The sequence below is a fragment of the Lonchura striata genome, chromosome 3 (genome assembly GCF_046129695.1).
Source record: "Lonchura striata isolate bLonStr1 chromosome 3, bLonStr1.mat, whole genome shotgun sequence".
Lineage (NCBI taxonomy): Eukaryota > Metazoa > Chordata > Aves > Passeriformes > Estrildidae > Lonchura > Lonchura striata.
The window spans coordinates 112,854,311-112,869,496 of NC_134605.1; the positions used below are offsets into that span (position 1 = coordinate 112,854,311).

General features: G+C 59.5%; 1 protein-coding gene across 1 annotated transcript in view; it reads left to right on the top strand.

The window, feature by feature from the left end:
• The window catches only part of KCNK3 (potassium two pore domain channel subfamily K member 3), a 29,757-nt gene extending 15,294 nt beyond the window's left edge, over positions 1-14,463 (top strand). The window contains exon 2 of the mRNA XM_021547464.3: positions 11,637-14,463. Coding sequence (XP_021403139.1) covers positions 11,637-12,502 — 866 coding nt within the window. The 3' untranslated portion in view covers positions 12,503-14,463. The remainder of the gene's footprint in view (positions 1-11,636) is intronic.
• Positions 14,464-15,186: the final 723 nt, after the last annotated feature.

A 15,186-nucleotide genomic window follows, 5' to 3' on the forward strand; every position in this document is an offset into this window, starting at 1 on the left:
CTGTCCATGTCCCGTGTCCATGTCCCGTGTCCATGTCCCCTCTCCATGTCCCGTGTCCATGTCCCCCTCTCCATGTCCCATGTCCATGTCCCGTGTCCATGTCCCCCTGTCCATGTCCCGTGTCCATGTCCCCCTGTCCATGTCCCCTGTCCATTTCCTGTGTCCATGTCCCGTGTTCATGTCCCGTGTCCATGTCCCCCTGTCCATGTCCCCCTGTCCATGTCCCGTGTCCATGTCCCCTGTCCATGTCCTCCTGTCCATGTCCCCTGTCCATGTCCCGTGTCCATGTCCCCCTGTCCATGTCCCCCTCTCCATGTCCCCCTGTCCATGTCCCGTGTCCATGTCCCGTGTCCATGTCCCGTGTCCGTGTCCCCTCTCCATGTCCCGTGTCCATGTCCCCCTCTCCATGTCCCGTGTCCATGTCCCGTGTCCATGTCCCCCTGTCCATGTCCCGTGTCCATGTCCCGTGTCCATGTCCCGTGTCCATGTCCCCCTGTCCATGTCCCGTGTCCATGTCCCGTGTCCATGTCCCCTGTCCATGTCCCGTGTCCATGTCCCGTGTCCATGTCCCCTGTCCATGTCCCGTGTCCATGTCCCCCTGTCCATGTCCCGTGTCCATGTCCCGTGTTCATGTCCCGTGTCCATGTCCCCTGTCCATGTCCCCTGTCCATGTCCCGTGTCCATGTCCCCCTGTCCATGTCCCCCTGTCCATGTCCCCTGTCCATGTCCCGTGTCCATGTCCCGTTTCCATGTCCCCCTGTCCATGTCCTCCTGTCCATGTCCCCTGTCCATGTCCCGTGTCCATGTCCCGTGTCCATGTCCCGTGTCCATGTCCCCCTGTCCATGTCCCCCTGTCCATGTCCCCTGTCCATGTCCCGTGTCCATGTCCCCCTGTCCATGTCCCGTGTCCATGTCCCCTGTCCATGTCCCGTGTCCATGTCCCCTGTCCATGTCCCCTGTCCATGTCCCCCTGTCCATGTCCCCTGTCCATGTCCCGTGTCCATGTCCCGTGTCCATGTCCCGTGTCCATGTCCCGTGTCCGTGTCCCCTCTCCATGTCCCCTGTCCATGTCCCGTGTCCATGTCCCCTGTCCATGTCCCGTGTCCATGTCCCCCTGTCCATGTCCCGTGTCCATGTCCCCCTGTCCATGTCCCCCTGTCCATGTCCGCTGTCCATGTCCCCCTGTCCATGTCCCCTGTCCATGTCCCGTGTCCATGTCCCGTGTCCATGTCCCCTCTCCATGTCCCCTGTCCATGTCCCCTGTCCATGTCCCGTGTCCGTGTCCCCTCTCCATGTCCCCTGTCCATGTCCCGTGTCCATGTCCCCTGTCCATGTCCCGTGTCCATGTCCCCCTGTCCATGTCCCGTGTCCATGTCCCGTGTCCATGTCCCCTGTCCATGTCCCCCTGTCCATGTCCCCCTGTCCATGTCCCCCTGTCCATGTCCGCTGTCCATGTCCCCTGTCCATGTCCCCCTGTCCATGTCCCGTGTCCATGTCCCGTGTCCATGTCCCCCTGTCCATGTCCCGTGTCCATGTCCCGTGTCCATGTCCCCTGTCCATGTCCCCCTGTCCATGTCCCCTGTCCATGTCCCCCTGTCCATGTCCCCTGTCCATGTCCCGTGTCCATGTCCCCTGTCCATGTCCCGTGTCCATGTCCCCCTGTCCATGTCCCCTGTCCATTTCCTGTGTCCATGTCCCGTGTCCATGTCCCGTGTCCATGTCCCGTGTCCATGTCCCGTGTCCGTGTCCCCTCTCCATGTCCCCTATCCATGTCCCGTGTCCATGTCCTCCTGTCCATGTCCCCTGTCCATGTCCCCTGTCCATGTCCCGTGTCCATGTCCCGTGTCCATGTCCCGTGTCCATGTCCCCCTGTCCATGTCCCCCTGTCCATGTCCCCTCTTCATGTCCTGTGTCCATGTCCTCCTGTCCATGTCCCGTTTCCATGTCCCCTCTCCATGTCCCGTGTCCATGTCCCCTGTCCATGTCCCGTGTCCATGTCCTCCTGTCCATGTCCCGTTTCCATGTCCCCTCTCCATGTCCCGTGTCCATGTCCCGTGTCCATGTCCCCCTGTCCATGTCCCCCTGTCCATGTCCCGTGTCCATGTCCCGTGTCCATGTCCCCCTCTCCATGTCCCGTGTCCATGTCCCCTGTCCATGTCCCCCTGTCCATGTCCCGTGTCCATGTCCCGTGTCCATGTCCCCTGTCCATGTCCCCTGTCCATGTCCCGTGTCCATGTCCCCTGTCCATGTCCCGTGTCCATGTCCCGTGTCCATGTCCCCTGTCCATGTCCCCTGTCCATGTCCCCTGTCCATGTCCCCCTCTCCATGTCCCGTGTCCATGTCCCGTGTCCATGTCCCCCGGCCGTGTCCCCGTGTCCCCATGCCGTGTTTTCCGGGACAGGCTGGAATTCCGTGGCCACCAGCACCTGCTGCCGTTCCCAGCCGCCGTCCCCGGGCTTTGTTTGCTCTCCCCGGCACGCGGGGTCACCGGGGGGGACAGCTGTGTCCCCTCCCCCGGCCTGGGACAGCTGGGATGGCCGGGATCGGTCCCAGCACTGGGAATAACGGGATCCGCACTGGGAATAACGGGATCCGTACTGGGAACGGCGGGATCCGTACTGGGAACAGTGAGATCCGCACTGGGAACAGTGTGATTCTCACTGGGAACAGCGGGATCCTTACTGGGAATAACGGGATCCTTACTGGGAATGGCAGGATCCTCACTGGGAACCACGAGATTGTCACTGGGAACAGCAGGATCCGTACTGGGAACAGTGGTATCCTTATTGGGAACAGTGGGATCCTTACTGGGAACAGTGGGACCATGATCCATACTGGGAGCAGGATGCTGATCCTTACTGGGAGCCCCAACTCCTGCCCCATTCCCTAAATCCCCCTGCCCCATTCCCTGAATCCCCCTGCCCCATTCCCTGAATCCCCTGCCCCATTCCCTAAATCCCCCTGCCCCATTCCCTGAATCCCCTGCCCCATTCCCTGAATCCCCTGCCCCATTCCCTAAATCCCCCTGCCCCATTCCCTAAATCCTCTGCCCCATTCCCTGAATCCCCTGCCCCATTCCCTGAATCCCCTGCCCCATTCCCTAAATCCCCCTGCCCCACTTCCTGCCCCATTCCCTGAATCCCCTGCCCCATTCCCTAAATCCCCCTGCCCCACTTCCTGCCCCATTCCCTAAATTCCCTGCCCCATTCCCTAAATCCCCCTGCCCCATTCCCTGAATCCCCTGCCCCATTCCCTAAATCCCCTGCCCCATTCCCTAAATCCCCCTGCCCCACTTCCTGCCCCATTCCCTAAATTCCCTGCCCCATTCCCTAAATCCCCCTGCCCCATTCCCTAAATCCCCCTGCCCCACCTCCTGCCCCATTCCCTGAATCCCCTGCCCCATTCCCTGAATCCCCTGCCCCATTCCCTAAATCCCCCTGCCTCACCTCCTGCCCCATTCCCTAAATCCCCCTGCCCCATTCCCTGAATCCCCTGCCCCATTTCCTGAATCCCCTGCCGCACGCCCTTCCCCACTCCCTGCCCCTCCTGGAGGCCCCCTCCCCTTCCCAGCCTTCCAGCCCCATTCCCGGAGACCCCTCCCGGCCCTGCCCGCCCTCCGGCCGCCCGTGCCCGGCTGTTCCCGGCCCGTCCCTCCCGTCCCGCTCCCGCAGCTGTCCCGCTAATCCCGGCCATCCATCCGTCCGTCCATCGGCTCCCGGCCCGGGGCCAGCCCTGCACCTGCTCCGGCCCGGCTCCAGCCGCGCTCCTCCGGCCCTAAAAAGGGCAGGATCGGCCGCGTTCCTGCGGGACGTGTCATCCTCCCTCCCCGGGGACGCGATCCCTGCTCCCGGCCCATCCTGGCTGCTCCCGGCCCATCCCGGCTGCTCCCGGCCCATCCCGGAGCGCCATCCCGGCTGCTCCCGGTTCATCCCGGCTCCTCTCGGTCCATCCCGGCTGCTCCCGGTCCATCCCGGAGCGCCATCCCGGCTGCTCCCGATCCATCCCGGCTGCTCCCGGCCCATCCCGGAGCGCCATCCCGGCTGCTCCCGGTTCATCCCGGCTCCTCTCGGTCCATCCCGGCTGCTCCCGGTCCATCCCGGAGCGCCATCCCGGCTGCTCCCGATCCATCCCGGCTGCTCCCGGTCCATCCCGGAGCGCCATCCCGGCTGCTCCCGGAGCGCCATCCCGGCTGCTCCCGATCCATCCCGGCTGCTCCCGGTCCATCCCGGAGCGCCATCCCGGCTGCTCCCGGCCCATCCCGGAGCGCCATCCCAGCTGCTCCCGGAGCGCCATCCCGGCTGCTCCCGATCCATCCCGGCTGCTCCCGGTCCATCCCGGAGCGCCGTCCCGGCTCCTCCCGGCCCATCCCGGAGAGCTCTCCCGGCTCATCCCGGCCCATCCCGGCTCATCCCGGTCCATCCCGGAGCACCGTCCCGGCTGTTCCCGGCCCATCCCGGCTCATCCCGGAGAGCTCTCCCGGCCCATCCCGGCTGCTCCCGTCCCATCCCGGCCCATCCCGGCTCATCCCGGTCCATCCCGGAGCGCCATCCCGGCTGTTCCCGGCCCATTCCGGCCCATCCCGGAGAGCTCTCCCGGCTCCTCCTGGTCCATCCCGGTCCATCCCGGCCCATCCCGGCCCATCCCGGCTGCTCCCGGCCCATCCCGGCTCATCCCGGCTGCTCCCGGCCCATCCCGGCTCATCCCGGAGAGCTCTCCCGGCTCATCCCGGTCCATCCCGGCCCATCTCCGGCTGCTCCCGTCCCATCCCGGCTCATCGCGGCCCATCCCGGCTGCTCCCGGTCCATCCCGGAGCACCGTCCCGGCTGCTCCCGGCCCATCCCGGCTGCTCCCGGCCCATCCCGGCTCATCCCGGTCCATCCCGGAGCGCCGTCCCGGCTCCAGCACTGCCCGGGACACCCCGGGACACCCCCGGCAGGGACTGGGGAGCAGGAGGTGGGAAAGGAGCCGGGGGGATTCCCGGGTTTATTCCCGGCTGGGACGTGCACAGGGGATCCCGGCTCCTCTCCCGCACAATTCCCGCGGCTCCCAGAGGGGTTTGGGGGTCAGCCCTGGGCCGAATTCCCGGCGTTTTTCCCTCCTCTGCCACTCCCGACCTTCCCCCCAGCCTCAGACGTGCCGGAGCTCAGGCAGATCCTGCTAAAACCGGGAACGGGGGGGGATCGGGGGATTGCCCGGCGCTTGGAGAGCTCATCAACCCCCTTCCCTCGGGAAAGAGCGCTAAAAATAGCGCCGGGAGGCCGCGGAGGGACGGCGAGGCTGGAGAGGGCAGGAGAAAAAGGCAGGAAAAGGCAGGAAAGGGAAGGGGGAAAAGGCAGGGAAAGGCAGGGGAAAAAGGCAGGAAAAGGCAGGGAGAAAAGGGCAGGAAAGGGCAGGAAAGGGCAGGGGGAAAAGGCAGGAAAAGGCAGGGGAAAAAGGCAGGAAAACGCAGGAAAACGCAGGGAGAAATGGCAGGAGAAAAAGGCAGGAAAAGGCAGGAGAAAAGGCAGGGAAAGGCAGGAGAATAAGGCAGGGAAAGGCAGGAGAAAAATGCAGGAAAAAGCAGGAGAAAAAGGCAGGAAAAGGCAGGAAAGGGCAGGGGAAAAAGGCAGGAAAAGGCAGGGAGAAATGGCAGGAGAAAAATGCAGGAAAAGGCAGGAGAAAAAGGCAGGAGAAAAGGCAGGGAAAGGCAGGAGAATAAGGCAGGGAAAGGCAGGAGAATAAGGCAGGGAAAGGCAGGAGAAAAATGCAGGAAAAGGCAGGAAAAGGCAGGAGAAAAATGCAGGAAAAGGCAGGAGAAAAATGCAGGAAAATGCAGGAAAAAGCAGGAGAAAAAGGCAGGAAAAGGCAGGAAAGGGCAGGGGGAAAAGGCAGGGAAAGGCAGGGGAAAAAGGCAGGAAAAGGCAGGGAGAAATGGCAGGAGAAAAAGGCAGGAAAAGGCAGGAAAAGGCAGGAGAAAAATGCAGGAAAAGGCAGGAAAAAAATGCAGGAAAATGCAGGAAAAAGCAGGAGAAAAATGCAGGAAAAGGCAGGAAAAAGCAGGAGAAAAAGGCAGGAAAAGGCAGGAAAAAGCAGGAGAAAAAGGCAGGGAAAGGCAGGAGAAAAAGGCAGGAAAAGGCAGGAAAAGGCAGGAAAAGCAGGAGGATGCTCAGGGAGGTTTTTGGAAAGGCACCGTGGGCACGGCGGAGGCGCCGTCCCAAAATCCATCCCAAAGAGCCGGAACGGGGAGATTTGGGAATTGCTGGGAAGGGGATGGTGAAGGGCGGGGTGAGGGCTCGGGATGTGGGAGTGGATGGAGCAGGAGGAGCAGGGAGAGAGGGACACGAGGGACAGGGAGAGAGGGACACGAGTGACACGAGGGACAGGGAGAGAGGGACACGAGGGACACAGGGAGAGAGGGACACGAGGGACAGGGAGAGGGACACGAGGGACACGAGGGACACGAGGGACACGAGGGACAGGGAGAGGGACAGGAGGGACAGGGAGAGAGGGACACGAGGGACACAGGGAGAGGGACACGAGGGACAGGGAGAGGGACACGAGGGACAGGGAGAGAGGGACACGAGGGACAGGGAGAGGGACACGAGGGACACGAGGGACAGGGAGAGAGGGACACGAGGGACACAGGGAGAGGGACACGAGGGACAGGGAGAGGGACACGAGGGACACGAGGGACGGGGAGAGAGGGACACGAGGGACACAGGGAGAGAGGGACAGGAGGGACAGGGAGAGAGGGACACGAGGGACACAGGGAGAGAGGGACACGAGTGACAGGGAGAGGGACACAGGGAGAGAGGGACACGAGGGACAGGGAGAGGGACACGAGGGACAGGGAGAGAGGGACACGAGGGACAGGGAGAGAGGGACACGAGGGACACGAGGGACGGGGAGAGAGGGACACGAGGGACAGGGAGAGAGGGACACGAGGGACAGGGAGAGGGACACGAGGGACAGGGAGAGGGACACGAGGGACACGAGGGACAGGGAGAGGGACACGAGGGACACGAGGGACAGGGAGAGAGGGACACGAGGGACACGAGGGACAGGGAGAGAGGGACACGAGGGACAGGGAGAGGGACACAGGGAGAGAGGGACACGAGGGACAGGGAGAGGGACACAGGGAGAGGGACACAGGGAGAGAGGGACACGAGGGACAGGGAGAGGGACACAGGGAGAGAGGGACACGAGGGACAGGGAGAGGGACACGAGGGACAGGGAGAGAGGGACACGAGGGACAGGGAGAGAGGGACACGAGGGACACAGGGAGAGAGGGACACGAGGGACAAGGAGAGAGGGACACGAGGGGTAGGAAGGGACACACAGGGCAGGGGTGGATCAGATGATACTCAGGTGCTGCTCAGGTGATGTTCCAGTGATGCTCAGCTGAAGTTCTGGTGCTGCTCAGGTGATGTTCCAGTGATGCTCAGGTGATGCTCAGGTGATGTTCCAGTGATGCTCAGGTGATGCTCAGGTGATGCTCAGGTGATGTTTTCTGGTGACGCTCTGATGTGGTGGCCCCAGGTGAAGTTCAGGGGATGCTCTCAGGTGATGCTCTCAGGTGATGCACTGGTGATGCTCAGGTGACATCTCAGGGGATGCTCTCCAGTGATGCTCAGGTGATGCTCCCAGGTGTTGCCCAGGTGTTCCCCAGGTATTTCACAGATGTGTCCCAGGTGTTTCCCAGGTGTTTCTCAGGTGATTTTCAGGTGTTTCCCAGGTGTTTCCCAGGTATTTCAGAGATGTGTCCCAGGTGATTCCCAGGTGATTCCCAGGTGCTCCCCAGGTGATTCCCAGGTGTTGTCCAGGTGATTCTCAGGTGTTTCCCAGGTGCTCCCCAGGTGCTCCCCAGGTGCTCCCCAGGTGCTCCCCAGGTGATTCCCAGGTGTTTCTCAGGTGCTCCCCAAGTGATTCCCAGGTGATTCCCAGGTGATTCCCAGGTGTTTCTCAGGTGATTCCCAGGTGATTCCCAGGTGTTTCTCAGGTGCTCCCCAGGTGATTCCCAGGTGTTTCCCAGGTGTTTCCCAGGTGTTTCTCAGGTGACTCCCAGGTGTTTCCCAGGTGTTGTCCAGCTGTTTCCCAGGTGCTGCTCTGATGATCATTTTTGGTGATGCTCAGGCCTTGCTCTCCAGACAGGGTCTCAGGTGCCACTCTCAGGTGTTGCTCGCTCCCCCATGATTCCCTCTCCACGGACTCCCTCTCCATGGATTCCCTCTCCATTCCCTCTCCATGGATTCCCTCTCCATGGGTTCCATTCCATGGATTCCCTCCCATGGATTCCCTCCCATGGATTCCCTCTTCATGGATCCCTCCCATGGATTCCCTCTCCATTCCCTCTCCATGGATTCCCTCCCATGGATTCCCTCCCATGGATTCCCTCTCCATTCCCTCTCCATGGATTCCCTCCCATGGATTCCCTCTCCATAGATCCCTCCACACGAATTCCCTCTCCATCTCTTCCCTCCCATCAATTCCCTCCCATGGATTCCCTCTCCATCTCTTCCCTCCCATCAATTCCCTCCCATGGATTCCTCTCCATCGATTCCCTCTCCATCGATTCCTTCTCCATGGATTCCCTGTCCATGGATTCCTTCTTGATGAATTCCCACTCCATGGATTCTCTCTCCATGGATTCCTTCCCATGAATCCTCTCTGCCTTGATTCCCTCTCCATGGATTCCCTCTCCATTCCCGCCCATGGAATCTCTCCCCACGGATTCCCTCTCCAACGATTCCATGCCCGTCTCCCCGGCAGGGAGGATCCCACGGCTCGGATCCCGTCCCCTCTCCTTGCAGGAGATCCCGCGATCCCGGCTTTCCCCCGAGGGCAGCAGGATCGGGATCAGGGATACAGGATCGGGATTGTGGAGTCAGGATTGGGATTAGGGACTCGGGATCGGGATTATGGAGTAAGGATCGGGATTAGGGACTCGGGATCGGGATTATGGAGTCAGGATTGGGATTAGGGACTCGGGATCGGGATTATGGAGTCGGGATTGGGATTAGGGACTCGGGATCGGGATTATGGAGTCAGGATTGGGATTAGGGACTCGGGATCGGGATTATGGAGTCAGGATTGGGATTAGGGACTCGGGATCGGGATTATGGAGTCAGGATCGGGATTAGGGACATGGGATTGGTATCACATACCCGGGATTAGGATTATGGACTCAGGATCAGGATTAGGGATTTGGGATTGGGATTAGGGACACGGGATTGGGATTAGGGATTTGGGATCAAGATTAGGGAAATGGGATTTGGATTAGGGACACAGGTCCGGGATTAGGGATTTGGGATCAGGATTAGGGACTCAGGACTGGGATTAGGAATATGGGATAAGGATTAGGGACTTGGTATTGGGATTAAGGACTCTGGATTGGGATTAGGGACTCGGGACTGGGATTAGGGACTCGGGATTGGGACTGGGGACTCGGAATTGGGATTCCGGACAGGATGAGCTCCTCCCGGCCTTCCCGGAGGATCTGGGGACGGCTCTGGGATCACGGCTGGGATCGGCCTTGGAAAAAGGGCCCAGGAATGCTCCGAGTTCAGAGCTTTCCTTCCCGCTCCTGGTTTTCCTGGGAAAGGGAATGGAAAAGAGAAAGGAAAATAAGAAAAGGAAAGGAAAAGGAGGAAAGGTAAAAAAAACCAACAAAACAGGAAAACAGAAAGTATTAAAAGAGAAAGGAAGAAAAGGAGGGAAAGAAGGGAAAGGAGGAAAATGAGAAAGAAAGAGGAAGGGAAAATAGGAAAAAGAAGGAAAAGGAAGATAAGAAAAAGAAGGAAAAGAGGAAAAATGTTTTAAAAAAACGAAAATGAGGAAAATGGGAAAGTGAGAAAGAAAAAGAAACTAAGAACGAGAAGGAACGGAAAAGTGATTGGAAAGGAATTGGAAAAGGAAAGGAAAAGGAAAAATTAAAAGGAAAAAAGAAAGAAGAAGAAGAGAAGGAAGAAGAGGAAGGGAAAGAAAAAAAGAGAAAGGGAAATAAAAAAGAGAAAGGGAAAGAAAAATATTAAGGGAAGGAGGAAAAGGGAAAGGAAGAAAAGGAGGGAAAGAAGGAAAAAGAAGGAAAATGAGAAAGAAAGGAAGAGGAGGGGAAAGTAGGAAAGAGAAGGAAAGGGAACGTAAGAAAAAGAAGGAAAAGTGATCAGGAAGGGATTGGAAAAGGAAAAGGAAAGGGAGAAGTAAAAGGATAAAAGGAAGAAGAGGAAGAAGAGGACAGGAAAGAAAAATTATATGGAAAGATAAAGGGAAAAGAGGGAAAGGGAAAGAAAAAGGAGAAAAAGGAAGAAAGGGAGGAAATTATGGAAAAGGAAAAACAGAGAAAGAAGAGAATGGGAAAGTAAGAAAGAAAAGGAGAAGGAAGAGGGATTGGAAAGGGAGAGGGAAAGGGATGGAAAAGGAAAAGGAAAAAAAGGAAAAGGAAAAGGAAAAGGAAAAGGAAAAGGAAAAGGAAAAGGAAAAGGAAAAGGAAAAGGAAAAGGAAAAGGAAAAAAGGAAAAAAGGAAAAAAGGAAAAGGAAAAAATGAAAAGGAAAAGGAAAAAAGGAAAAAAGGAAAAAAGGAAAAAAGGAGAAAAGGAAAAAAGGAAAAAAGGAAAAAAGGAGAAAAGGAACAGGGACAGGGACAGGAAGCGGGAGCAGCTCCTGCCTCCCCATCCAGGGCAGCGCTGGCCCCGCCCGCGGCATCCCGGGATCCATCCGCGGGCGCGGATTGGGATTTATCCCAAATCCCCGGGCGGCGGCGGCGGATTACGGGAGCGCAGCTGCTGCCGGCGGGGTTGGGCAGGAACGGGGCACCGGGGCAGGGGACGGGGGTGACAGGGACACACCACCAGAATCCCGAATTTCCCCATCTGCGGCGAGCCTGGGATGGGAATCTTGGGAGTTTTCCCAAACCCAGGGATGGGGAAGGTGCCCCCACCCAAAGGTCGGCCCAGCGCTCCCAAGGAGCTGTGGCTGCCCCTGGAGCCCTGGGAGTGTCCGGGGAAAGGCTGGAGGGAGCTTGGAGCAGCCCGGGGCGGTGGGAGTGCTCAGGGTTGGAACGGGATGGGATCTGAGGTCCCTTCCCACCCAAACCACCCCGTGATCCCGGGATCAAGGACGCTCAGAATCCGCCCAGAGGGATTTTTATGGAATTCGGGGATGGAAAAGGGAAGGGAGACCCTCCCTGGAGTCCTGAGAGCCCAAGTGAAGCCCCTCACTCCTAAAACTCCTTCTCGGAGAGGAATCGGGGTGGGGATGGATCCAATGCCAGGCTGGGAGAGCTGGGAATGTGCAGCTGGATCGGGGAAGGATCCAGGGAATCCTTGGAGCCTTTTCCAGGGGGAAAGGAGAGCTGGAATTTGGGGAAGGGCTGGAGGGGCAGGAGCCAGGGAATGGAATTCCCAGTGGGAAAGGGCAGCTTGGGATTTTGGGACCTTGGGCAGGAATTCCCGGCTGGGCTGGGATTCCCAGAGAACCCCTGGCAGTGCCCAGGCCCAGGCCGGAGCGCTCCGGGATGCGTTGAGCTCGGAACGGGATGGGCTCCCGAGCCCCCCAACCCCCTTGGGCACCCCGGAGCCGTCCCGTGCTCCCCGCTCCCGATTCCCTGCGGGAATCCCGCGGGATGGCGGACCCCAGCCCGTGCCCCTCTGCCCCGCAGGCTACGGGCACGCAGCGCCCAGCACGGACGGCGGGAAGGTTTTCTGCATGCTCTACGCGCTGCTGGGCATCCCCCTGACCCTGGTGATGTTCCAGAGCCTGGGCGAGCGCATCAACACGCTGGTGCGCTCGCTGCTGCGCCGCCTCAAGAAGCGCCTGGGCATGCGGCGGCCGGAGGTGTCCATGGCCAACATGGTGACCATCGGCTTCTTCTCCTGCGTCAGCACGCTCTGCATCGGCGCCGCCGCCTTCTCGCACTACGAGAACTGGAGCTTCTTCCAGGCCTACTACTACTGCTTCATCACGCTGACCACCATCGGCTTCGGCGACTACGTGGCGCTGCAGAAGGACCAGGCGCTGCAGACCCAGCCGCAGTACGTGGCCTTCAGCTTCGTCTACATCCTCGCGGGGCTGACGGTCATCGGCGCCTTCCTCAACCTCGTGGTGCTGCGCTTCATGACCATGAACGCCGAGGACGAGCGGCGCGACGCCGAGCAGCGGGCGCTGCTCGGCCGGGGCGCTCGGTGCGCCCCCGCCGCCGTGCCCGAGGCGACCGCGGCGGCCCCGGCCGAGAGCGGCTTCAGGAACGTGTACGCCGAGGTGCTGCACTTCCAGTCGGTGTGCTCGTGCCTGTGGTACAAGAGCCGCGAGAAGCTGCAGTATTCCATCCCCATGATCATTCCCAGGGATTCGTCCAGCTCGGACGCGGGCGTGGAGCGCAGCCGCTCCTCGCCCGCCCGCTGCCCCGAGACGCCGGAGCACCGCTGCTTCTGCCGCTCCCGGCGCTCCGCCGTCAGCTCCGTGTCCACCGGCCTCCAGAGCCTGGCCGCGTTCCCGGCCCTGGCCAAGCGCCGCAGCTCCGTGTAGCCCCCCGAGCCCCCCGGCCCCGCTCCGGCCTCGGGAACGACGCCGCAGCGAGGCCGCGCCGCTGGGCTGCGGAATGGATTTTAATTTAAAACCTCTCGGATTTTAATTTCACACACACACACAAAAAAAAAAACCCACCCCGAAACCCACTCCTTGAAAATGTGAAGCTCGGGAGAGCGGCAGAGCCTCGGCAGCCGGCCCTGGCCTCGCCACGCTCCGCAGGCTCGGGAATTCCCCGGGAAGCGCGGAATTCAGGCTAAGAGGGGCTTAGCCGGAGCTTTTCCACGGCAGGAGCGGCCGGGAGTCACGCAGGCTGCTCCACACCCGCCTTTGGGGCTCTTTTAACCCAAATTCGCGGAGCCGGGGGTCCTCGCGGGTCAGCGGGAATCGCTGATCCCACGGGATTTCCGCGCCGAGGGCCTGGGGATGGCGTCGTTCCCCTCGGGAAGGAGGTCTGGGGGCAGTTTGGGATATTGTCCCCTGGGATCCCCGTCTCCATCCTCCCCGAGGCTCCAGGGATGGAATTGTTCCTCCTGGGAAGTTATTTTGAGGAAAATCTGGGATATTTTCCCATGGGATCCCCATCTCCATCCTCCCCAAGGCTCCAGGAATGGAATTGCTCATTCTGAGAAGTTATTTTGAGGAAAATCTGGGATATTTTCCCATGGGATCCCTGTCTCCATCCTCCCCAAGGCTCCAGGAATGGAATTGCTCATTCTGAGAAGTTATTTTGAGGAAAATCTGGGATATTTTCCCATGGGATCCCTGTCTCCATCCTCCCCAAGGCTCCAGGAATGGAATTGCTCATTCTGAGAAGTTATTTTGGGGAAAATCTGGGTTGTTTTCCCATGGGATCCCCGTCTCCATCCTCCCCGAGGCTCCAGGGATGGAATTGTTCCTCCTGGGAAGTTATTTTGAGGAAAATCTGGGATATTTTCCCATGGGATCCCTGTCTCCATCCTCCCCAAGGCTCCAGGGATGGAATTATTCCCCTCAGAGTGTTTTTTTGGGGGGTAATCCGAGATATTTTCCCTTGGGATCCCCATTTCCGTTCTCTCCAAAGCTCTGGGGACAGAGTTGTTCCTCCTGAGAAGTTATTTTGGGGAAAATCTGGGATATTTTCCCATGGGATCCCCGTCTCCATCCTCCCCGAGGCTCCAGGGATGGAATTGTTCCTCCTGGGAAGGCACTTCAGGGAAAATCTGGGATATTTTCCCATGGGATCCCCGTCTCCATCCTCCCCAAGGCTCCAGGGATGGAATTATTCCCCTCAGGGAGTTTTTTTTCGGGATATTTTCCCCTTGGATCCCCATCTCCATCCTCACTGGGACTCTGGGGATGGGATTTTTCCCTCAGGGAGGAATTTTGGGGACAATTATCCCCCGGGATCCCCGTTCCCATCCTCACCGGGACTCCGGGCATGGCGCTTGGGGGAAATCTGGGATATGACAACACTTCTCCATCCTTTCCTCCACACCCCTTCCCACCACCACCCTCAGTCCCGGGATACTCCCGGAATTCCCCGGGATACCCCGGGGGTCACCTCTGTCACCGCCACCCCAGCAGGGAAGGAAATTTTCCCTCTTTTTCCCTCTTTTCCCATTCCCGCCCTTCCAGGATGGGATTTTCCCCCCGCCAGCACCCAAAGCCCCTCCAGGGGACACGGGTGGGACACGGGTGGGACACGGGTGGGACACGGGGGGATCGTCCTGGAGGTGGCAGTGGGGACTTTGGGGATGTTCTGTCACCTTTCCAGAGCGGGCAAATCCATGGATTTCTGATCCTTCCGCTGCACGTGCGTGAGATTCCGTGGAATTCCAGAAACATCCGTCGGAGAGGAGGCCCGGGGGCGCTTCCTGGTGATTCCAGGGAGGAATTTCTGCATCTTCCTCATCCCGGGGCGCCCGGGTCCCGCCGGGAAGGGCTCAGCTCCTGGAGAGAGAAATAAAGGATTGCTGGAAGCTCGGGATTGTCCGGGATCTTCCCGAGGGATGTGGGGAGGGACAGGGGCTGGGAGGGTCCCGATCCCCTGGGACCTTGGATTTGTACCCAGGAATTCCATCGGGATCTGGGAGGGGAAGGTCCCGATCCGCTGGGATCTCAGATTTGTACCCAGGAATTCCATCGGGATCTGGGAAAGGAGGGTCCCGATCCCCTGGGATCTCGGATTTGTACCCAGGAATTCCATCGGGATCTGGGAAAGGAGGGTCCCGATCCCCTGGGATCTCGGATTTGTACCCAGGAATTCCATCGGGATCTGGGAAAGGAGGGTCCTGATCCCCTGGGACCTTGGATTTGTACCCAGGAATTCCATCGGGATCTGGGAAAGGAGGGTCCCGATCCGCTGGAGTTTGGGGTTCTTCCCTCGGGATCTGGGAGAGGAGGGTCCCGATCCGCTGGAGTTTGGGGTTCTTCCCTCGGGATCTGGGAAAGGAGGGTCCCGATCCTCTGGGATCTCGGCCTCGCCTCCAGTTCTCTCTGTGAGGGTTGGGAATCTTCTTCCAATCTTCTGGAAGTTGGGGTTATTCCCTTGGGATCTGGAAAGGAGGAGCCCGATACTCTGGGACCTTGGCATCGCCCCCAGGAATTCCATCGGGATCTGGGAAAGGAGGATCCCGATCTTCTGGAATTTGGGGTTCTTCCGTCATGATCTGGGAGAGAAGGATCCCAATCCCCTGGAATTT